Raw genomic sequence first — 10000 nt, forward strand, 5'->3', positions numbered from 1 at the left:
ATAATAGTGTAGGCGTCAGAATTGATGGTTAGATAGCAAGAGAGATACAGAGAGAGAGAGGCAGAAAGAGAAATGGAGATAGAGAGATGGAAAGATATTTAAAGAGAGAGAAACAGATGTACAGTAAATAAAGACATGGAGAGAAAGAGAGAGAGAGAGAGAGAGAGAGAGAGAGAGAGAGAGGTTGAGAGAGAGCAAGAGAAAGATGTCTCCATCATTTCCTGGACAGTGTGAATCTGCAAGGTTTCCCGTCACCATGGTAACCAACCCTTGGCCGAAGCAGAGGATTGTGGGATGGCTTGGACGCCTCTCATTTGGATGGGAATGCACAAAATCTGTTCTTTCATTCGATCTCTCTTTCACTGTTTTGATTTTGACTTTCATGTATCACTTTTCCCTTTTTTTCTCAATTGTTGTATTTGTGGAACTTCAGCCAAACCATTCCAAACCGTTTACTTGAATTGAACAGTCCTTTATTGAATGCCTAAGCTTAAATTGTAGCAACGGCCGAAACACAGATTGCAGGTTGCTATTTCCTGTTACCGCTAGCTATGGTTGACCAGCTAATGCTCTGTTGTTGTCCCTTGATAGCCATTTAGCTATCAAGGGGCTTGTTAGCTAGCTTAGCTCTGGTGCTACCATTTGCTAGCTCATGTTAACTAGTTGAAGATCTGTTGCTATCACTTGCTAGCTACAGTAGCTAGATTAGGCTATGTTGCTACCCACTTACTAGGTAATGGCAGCTAAACTCAATGGCTCTTGTCAAAACTGAACTGGAGAGGTTATATCTGTGCTGCACTGTTGCCATTGTGTGTCTGCTTCCCCCTGCTATGAAACCACAGACTGCTAGGAAGACTGCTGGAAGGGTTAGGAGACAGGCCATGTGAAAACATGATGACTCGCTCTGCAGAAAAGAAGAATAGATGACAAGAGAAAGTGCAGAGTGATGAGAAAGACGAGAACCCTGGACGAGCCGTGATTAAAGAGAGAGAGAGAGGGAGGAGGAGACGTAAAGAGACCGAGACAATTATGAAAGATGGATAGAGAGGAATGGGAGATGGGGAAGAGGGAGAGAGAGAGAGACTGGGAAGGAGAGAGAGCAGATGGGGAGAATGAGAGATGGAGGGAGAAAGATGGAAGACAGAGAGATTTGATTCAGATGACAAAAGGTTCGGAGCTCCTCAGCCTTTTGATCTGTGAAAGGCGTAAAAAAGAAAAAGATCTCTCAATTGCTCTTTTCTTTGGTTCTAGGACTGCACGTTTGCGGATGTGCGTGTGCTTTAAAGATGTGTGTAAATGCAAGTGAAAATGTCTGTCAGCAAACGTACTCTGTGTGTGTGTGTGTGTGTGTGTGTGTGGGTGTGGGTTGGTGGGTGGGTGGGTGGGTGGGTGGGTGGGTGGGTGGGTGTGGTGTGGTGTGTGAGATAGCAGTCTACCGACAGCTTTTGTCCGACAAAGGGAGAGCGAAAAAGAGAGATAGAGAGAGCGGGGGTGTCAAGAGCTAAAAGACACTCTCCCTCAATTTGAGGTGAGAGAAAGTATTTTGTCACGCTCTCTCTCCCTATATATCCCCCTCTCTCTCTCTCTCTCTCTCTCACTTACACTTGCCCCTGCCTAACTCTCCCTAACTCTCCCTACATCTGGCTCTCTCTTCCTCTCTCTCTCTTTCCCTAGGCCTAGCCCTCCTTCCTGTTTGTCATTCCTTCTTTTCCTCAATTTACATTTCCGATTTTATGGAGAGAATGCGTGTGTTGCTTGTGTGCATGCGTGTTGCCTGCTTGCTCGCACACTCGCACCTGTGTGTCTTAACTGCATGCGTGTGTAAATGTGTGTGTGTGTATATGTGAGCGAGAGAGAGAGGAAGAGAGAGAGAGCTTAAGGCTGGTTAAGGCTGGCTACCTCCTTTGATGTATTCAGACAGCATTCCACATCTGTCTGTAGAGGTACAGACCACACTTATTTGCATGTGTGTGTGTGTGTGTGTGTGTCTGTGTGTGTGTGTGTTGGTGGGAGGGTGTGTGTGTGTGTGTGTAGGTGTGAGTGTGTGTGTGTGTTTGTGAGTGTGTTGGTGGGCGGTGTTCTTGGTTATTTTCTGGTTTCTGGTTAAGTATTGCATATCCAATGTATCATGGGCCATACAACTACAGATGTGTATATTTCAATAACCATAACGAAATTAAAGTGAAACAATCTATTTTCCTTTTAAATCAATGACGTTATTTGTTCTTTGTGTGTGTGTGTGTGTGTGTGTGTGTGTGTGTGTGTGTGTGTGTGTGTGTGTGTGTGTGTGTGTGTGTGTGTGTGTGTGTGTGTGTGTGTGTGTGTGTGTGTGTGTCCGTTTGTCCAGGTGCCCTCTCTGATGATGGACAGCCAGTTCTCTGAGTTCACTCCGGACATAACTCCCATCATGCTCGCTGCTCACACCAACAACTATGAGATCATTAAACTGCTGGTTCAACGCAAGGTACACAATCACACACACACATCACTCACACATACACACACACGCACGCATGCACGCACACACACACACACACACTTACACATACAATCTAAGTCCAGTGTAAAATGGGGTATAATGGGCTCTGTCTATATCCAGTGTGAGATCGGTTCTAATGGGCTCTGTCTATGTCCAGGTGACCATTCCCAGGCCACACCAGATCAGATGTGACTGTGTAGAGTGTGTCTCCAGCTCAGAGGTAAGAGTTAGCATTTACCGTGTGGTATTTGCCATAAAGGCTTGTGAATATGTGTTGTCTAGCATGTAGCATCTTCCATAAAGCCTCGCTGTCTCTCCCTCTCTAGGTGGACAGCCTCAGGCACTCGAGGTCTCGTCTGAACATCTACAAGGCCCTGGCGTCTCCCTCTCTGATCGCCCTGTCTAGTGAAGACCCTATCCTCACAGCCTTCAGACTGGGCTGGGAACTCAAAGAGCTCAGCAAGGTGACAACAGTGTACCTCATTGAGTTCATCAATTAGGCGGTGCAAGAGTCCATTCAAGGGTCCACAAGACACTTAATTCATTGAGTTATACAATAGAAAATAAATAGTTGGTTAAAAGAGTTTGTGAAAGAGTTAATAAAATAGTGTATAAATTATTATGTTGAGAGTATGTAAAACAGTTTATGAAAGGGGTTATAGAAGAGTTAGTAAAGAGTTTATACACAAGGTGATTAAGAGTTTATAAAAGAGGTTATAGAATGGTTAGTAAAAAGTTTATAAACAAGGTGAATAAAGAGTTTAAATAACCTTTCATAAAAGAGTTAATACAAGAGTGTGTCAAAGGTATACAGTTAAGACTGATTGACAGTGGCTCAGAAGGAGATGAGGGCCGACCGGTTGACCTTTCCCCCCTGGCCCCAGGTGGAGAACGAGTTCCGCCAGGAGTACGAGGAGCTCTCCCAGCAGTGTAAACTGTTTGCTAAAGACCTGCTGGACCAGGCCCGCAGCTCCAGAGAGCTGGAGACCATCCTCAACCACCGCGACTCGGACCAGAATGAGGAGCTGGACCTCAAGCTGTGCCACGACCTGGCCAAGCTCAAACTGGCCATCAAGTACCACCAGAAGGAGGTAGGACTCACTCCTTCATGTGTTCACTCATTCAGACATCAAGTACCAACAGAAGGAGGTAGGACTCACTCCTTCATTCAGACGGTAAAGAACCACCAGAAGGAGGTAGGACTCACTCCTTCATTCAGACGCTAAAGAACCACCAGAAGGAGGTAGGACTCACTCCTTCATTCAGACGGTAAAGAACCACCAGAAGGAGGTAGGACTCACTCCTTCATTCAGATGGTAAAGAACCACCAGAAGGAGGTAGGATTTACTCCTTCATTCAGACGTTAAAGAACCACCAGAAGGAGGTAGGACTCAGTCCTTCATCTGTTCACTCATTCATATATCAAGTACCACCAGAAAGAGGTAGGACTCTCTCCTTCATCTGTTCACTCATTCAGACATCAAGTACCACCAGAAAGAGGTAGGACTCACTCCTTCATCTGTTCACTCATTCAGACATCAAGTACCACCAGAAAGAGGTAGGACTCACTCCTTCATCTGTTCACTCATTCATACGTTCAAATACCACCGGGAAGAGTTATGACTCACAGATTCATACATTTATAAATCAGTCATTCATACATCAAGTACCAGCAGAAAGAAGACGGAATCATATTGCATAATATTTTGCCGTGATGTTTTGGATCAGACAATGAGAAAGCGAGAGAGAGAGAGAGAGAGAGAGAGAGAGAGAGAGAGAGAAAGAGAGAAAGAGAAAGAGAGAGAGACAGACAGAGAGACAGACAGAGACACAGAGAGACAGAGAAAGAGAGCATATGAAGAGAGAGTGGGACAGTGGACACGAAGAATGGATAAATTAAGAAATGACGTCATTAAATGGAAGGAAAAATGGATGAGAGAGAAAGAAAGAGTCTCTGAGGTCATGCTGCTCTCTGATGATGGAGGGATGGTAACAGAGAGGGAGTTGAACGAGAGAGAGATGGAGGGAGGGAGAGAGGTCTTATCTGTTTGGGACTTTGACGAAAGCCTTCCAGTTAAACGCGTCAAGTGAATAAATTAGAGCTAAGCTGTTCACTGTGTTCACCCAACATGGCGGCCATTGAAGGCACTGAGGTCACGGTCTTCAGAGGACAGCCGCTGTTAACCAGACTTTTACCAATGTTCATAAACCGTCCCATGGGCACATATTACTGCTTACGTCAATGTGTGTGTGTGTGTCTGTGTGTGTGTGTGTGTTTGTGCGTGTTTGTGTGTGTGTGTGTGTGTGTGCGTGTTTGCTTGTGTGTGTGTGTGTGTCTGTGTGTGTGTGTGTGTGTGTGTGTGTGTAAGCATATAAGCTTCCTTGTCAGCATTCTCAATGTTGATTACATTCTGAATATACCCTTCCTGTCCCATAGAGATCAATAAACACACATGCACATACACACACACACAAACACCCACGCTCAACCGCACACACAGGCACACAAACACATGCACATACACACACACACACACACACCCACGCAGACACACACACACATATACAGAGAGCATTTCTTCCACTCATCTCCTCCTTCTCCTCCTGTCCTCTCTCCTCTCCTTTCTCCTCTCCCGTCCTCTCTCACCTCGTTTACCTTAGTTAAGATCAGAGGAGAGACTATTGGATTGAGAAATAAAATTGAAATTAACATTAGTTGAGGTCTTTTCCGCCATTATGTCCTAATTAATTATTTCTGAATACACATGCATACACTTGTGCCATGCCCCATGCCAGCTATAGCATGCGGCCGGTCTTTAAACTCTGCGTGACCTGGCAGATTGGCTGTCTGTCACGCAGGGAGAAATATATGGCCAATTAACTCGGGTCAGAAGCAGGAAGCTTGTGGTTTCCCTTGACAACGGCCCTGCAATGCGTTCTTGTTAGTATTTACAAACAAACCCAAGTGTGACAGACACATAGACAGACAGGCGATCGAAGAGGAAAGGAGAGGAGGGGAGAGGACATGAGAGGAGAGGACAGGAGATAGGAGAGAAGAGGAAGAGGGTGAAGGAGGTAGAACGAAGGGAGGGATGAAAGAGGAAAGAGAGGTGAACAAAGATTACAGCAGGAGAGAAAGAGGAGGGAACAGACGGACAGAGACAGAGAAACATACAGACAGAGAGACATTAAGAGAGACAGAGACATTCAGAGAGACAGAGACAGACAGACAGGGAGACATTCCGACAGACAGAGTCGGACATACCGAGAGACATTCAGACAACCAGGTAGAAAGACATACATCAGGCAGACAGACATATAGAAGGTTGTTCAAACACTGTTCATCTTATGGATGTTTTAGGAGGGGCGTAGAATATTCTTTGCATCATTTTCCCCAGCACTGCCATATTTTTCTAGAACATTTTGCCTGGAGAATGACATCACCTGACATATCACACACACACACAAACACACACACACACTCTGTGGGAGTAAGTGAGCCTTTTTGGTTTATTTTTAGTTTTGTTCAAATGTCTTCTCGTCTTCTTGTCAGATCCTCCCACTCTCTATTTCTCCTTCCCTTTCTCCTATCTCTCCTCCTCTTCCTTATTCTCCTCCTCTTCCTCCTCCTCCTCCTGACCGTCCCTCAATCGAAACTCTTCTTCTCTCGAAGAAGGAGGTGAAGAAAGGAGAACAACCCGCCGTCGTTCCTGCTCTTCATCCTTGATCCTAATTAACAAATCAATTAATTAATTTGCTCACTTACGAATCACAACATACTACGATAGCAGGTTACTATTTAATAGGTCACTTAAAAGATCATTTATTATGTAACAGCTCACCAGGGAGAGAGAGAGAGACAGATAGTGAGCCTAATAGTGTGTGCATGTACAAGTTGTGGAGTGCATGTGTGCATAAGGCACATGTTTGTATGATATGAGGGAGGATATGTCTTCAGCTTCTATGCACACGTGTGTATGTGCATATAAATGTTGTATATCATGAATGAAATTCCACCCGTGTGTATGTGTGTATTTGTGTGTGTATTTGTGTGTGTGTGTGTGTGTGTGTGTACGTGTGCATGTGTGTGTGTTTCTGTTTGTGCAAGCATGTGTGAGGGTCTGTGATCAGTACTTCTTTGACAGGATAATATATTGCCTTGGTGTTTTATTATGATCCCAAAGAGGGATTGCTTTAATGAAAGGATAGACACATGTCTTCAATCACACAGACTTTTGGATGGTCAGGTCGCACACACACACACACACACACACACACACACTCTCTCTCTCTCTCTCTCTCTCTCTCTCTCTCTCTCTCTCTCTCTCTCTCTCTCTCTCTCTCTCTCTTTCTCTCTCTCTCTCTCTCTCTCTCTCTCTCTCTCTCTCTCAAACGCTCACACGCTCACACAGACAAACACACACACTCACACAAGCAACCTCACACAAACACACTCACTGACACTCTTTAACACTCAACTTCAGAACCTCACACTCTCTCAAACAGATTCCCTCTCCCACACGCGCACACACACACACACACACACACACGCAGACACACGCGTGTGGAAGACGGAGGAGTAGGGAGAGAGGGATCGATAGACAGAGAAAGTCCTGCAAACCCTGAAAGTGGTAAATATGTAAAGAGGGATACACCGTTGGGTGGGGGACCCTATGCCTGTAGCTTGCCTCACACTGAGCTAGCGGGATTAGCATATAAATCACACCAGTATTCCAAGGCGGATTGAATTAGCGTTAGCGTAGCTTGGGGTAGCATATTGCATTGTTTAGCAGCGGAGCGTGATTACATTAGGCCGTGGTGAAATTGAATTAGCCAGCCTTATGTAGCGTAGCTGCGCTTAGCATATTTCCTAGTTCACCAGTCCAAGCTGATTCACTGTGAAATCGAATCAGCCGCAAACTAGCGTTGGGTAGCATATTAGCAGTTTAGCACACAGGGTAGAATTAAATGTGGTTTGGCCTCATGTTCTCTGTCTCACTGTAGAGGACACTGTGGAAACATAATAAGTGTCCACCAGTAGAAGACTGTGGTTGTACTGGGCACATCCCAGTTTAACCATCAGAAGACTGTGGTTGTACTTGGCAGCTCCCAGTACAGCAGAAGGTTGTGGTTGTACTGGGAAGCTCCCAGTATAACCAGTAGAAGACTGTGGTTGTACTGGACAGCTCCCAGTATAACCAGTTGAAGATTGTGGTTGTACAGAACAGCTCCCAGTATAACCAGTTGAAGATTATGGTTGTACTCAGCAGCTTCCAGTGTATGCAGTAGAAGACTTTGATTGTATTGGTCAGCTCACAGTATAACCAGTAGAAGACTGTGGTTTTAATGGGCAGCTTCCAGTAAAACACGTAAAAGACCGTTGTTGTATTGGTCAGCTTCAACTATATCCAGTGGAAGACTTGTACTGGGCATCTCACAGTAGAACCAGTAAGCGACTGTGGTTATACTGGGATGATACCAGTAGAAGACTGTGGTTATACTGGGCAGCTCACAGTAGAACCAATAGAAGACTGTGGTTTAACTGAACAATGCAACAATGATAGAAAGAGACAGACACAGGTGTGAGGGAGGCATTGGGGAGATGTGATGTCTGTCTTCAGCTCCTTGAATCTGATTGGATTAGAGAAAGGAGCTGGATGCGGACCCCGTCCCCTCATTAGCATACTGCTACCTAGCAACAGGAAACCACAGCCCTCACCAGGCCAGCGAAAAGAGAGAGAGAGAGAGAGAGAGAGAGAGAGAGAAAGATGGAGAAAAATAAAAGATAATTGCGAGTGAGAATAGAATTAATAGAGAAAGAATGTAGAGAGTAGGTCTACATTAAAAAAGAGAAAGGGACGAGCTGAGAAGTTCTAAAAGAAAGGCAGACAGAGAGAGGGATGATAAACGGGTGGAAAGGGTGCAGAAAAGTGAAAAGGTCAGGTGTTCCATCTGAGAAACAATCTAATGCTTTATGTTTGTGTTTCCCCGTGTGTGTGTGTGTGTGTGTAGTTTGTATCCCAGCCTAACTGCCAGCAGCTCCTGGCCACCCTGTGGTACGACGGCTTCCCCGGATGGAGAAGGAGACACTGGGTGGTCAAGCTGGTCACCTGCGTCATCATCGGCCTTCTCTTCCCTGTCTTCTCTATGGTAGTACCTCTCACTCTGCTCCCTCTCTCCCTCTCTCTCTCTCTCTCTCCCCCTCTCTCCCTCTCTCTCTCTCTCTCTCCCCCTCTCTCCCTCTCTCTCTCTCTCTCCCCCCTCTCTCTCCCTCTCTCTCTCTCTCGCTCTCTCTCTCTCTCTCTCCCTCTCTCTCTCCCTCTCTCTCCCCCTCTCTCTCCCTCTCTCTCTCTCTCTCTCCCTCTCTCTCTCCCCCTCTCTCTCCCTCTCTCTCTCTCTCTCTCGCTATCTCCCTCTCTCTCTCCCCCTCTCTCTCCCCCTCTCTCTCTCTCTACCCCTCTTTCTCCCTCTCTGTCTCTCTCTCTCTCTCTCTCTCTCTCTCTCTCTCTCTCTCTCTCTCTCGCTGTCCGTGTCTATCTCTTTCTATCTATGTAAATACAGTATAAATACAATGAGTAAGTGTTTATATGTGTGTGTGTGTGTGTGTGTGTGCCTCGCTATCCCTGTGAGTTCAGATCTACCTTCTGGCCCCTAAGAGTGCGCTGGGCACCTTCATCAAGAAGCCCTTCATCAAGTTCATCTGCCACACCGCCTCCTACCTCACCTTCCTCTTCCTCCTGCTGCTGGCCTCCCAGCACATAGCCAGGACCAACCTGCACATGCAGGGCCCGCCCCCCACCCTGGTGGAGTGGATGATCCTGCCCTGGGTTGTGGGTACGTCCTGGAATCTAACACACACACACACACACACGCATGCGGGATATACAATGAACACCAGCCAATAGAAGATAGATTTGACCATTTGGAGTGGTTGATTTTTACTAACTTCAATTTGAAAGCAAATTTTGGACTGCAGTGGATGCATTTGATATGGGTATTAATAAGAGACGGTCATTTACATTTTAGTTTATAGTGGCTTCAGTGTGTGTGTGTGTGTGTGTGTGTCTGCGTATGTGTGTTTCTGTGAGTGTGTGTGTGTGTCTGCATGTGTGTGTGTGTGTGTGTTTCGGCCTGCGTGTGTCTGTGCGTGTGTTTGTATTCCTGCGTGTGTGCGTGTGATTGTTTGTGAATGTGTGTGTGTGTGTGCCGCAGGCTTCATCTGGGCTGAGATCAAGGAGATGTGGGACGGGGGCTTCACAGAGTACATCCACGACTGGTGGAACCTGATGGACTTCGCCATGAACTCCCTGTACCTGGCCACCATCTCCCTCAAGATAGTCGCCTATGTCAAGGTAGCTCACCGTACCGTGCCTGGGTGTCTGTGTGTGTGTGTGTTTGTGTCTGCGAATGTTTGTGTGTGTGTGTGTCTCCGTTTGTGTGTGTGTCTGTTTGTGTGTGTGTGTGTGTGTCCGTGTGTGTGTCTATGTGTGTGTATCTATGTGTCGGTGTGTGTGTGGTTGT

At 46.1% G+C, this 10000-nt stretch overlaps 1 protein-coding gene across 1 annotated transcript in view; it reads left to right on the top strand.

Moving 5' to 3' along the window:
* trpc5a (transient receptor potential cation channel, subfamily C, member 5a) overlaps positions 1-10000 on the top strand; it is a gene marked incomplete at both ends in the record, with an annotated part of 24756 nt that overhangs the window by 3636 nt on the left and 11120 nt on the right. Inside the window, 7 exons of the mRNA XM_079758131.1 lie at positions 2348-2464; positions 2637-2699; positions 2806-2943; positions 3364-3570; positions 8492-8629; positions 9115-9313; positions 9692-9831. Of these exons, the coding sequence (XP_079614257.1) occupies positions 2348-2464; positions 2637-2699; positions 2806-2943; positions 3364-3570; positions 8492-8629; positions 9115-9313; positions 9692-9831 (1002 nt within the window). The remainder of the gene's footprint in view (positions 1-2347; positions 2465-2636; positions 2700-2805; positions 2944-3363; positions 3571-8491; positions 8630-9114; positions 9314-9691; positions 9832-10000) is intronic.

This window comes from Pollachius pollachius (genome assembly GCF_949987615.1).
Source record: "Pollachius pollachius genome assembly, chromosome: 20".
Taxonomy (NCBI): domain Eukaryota; kingdom Metazoa; phylum Chordata; class Actinopteri; order Gadiformes; family Gadidae; genus Pollachius; species Pollachius pollachius.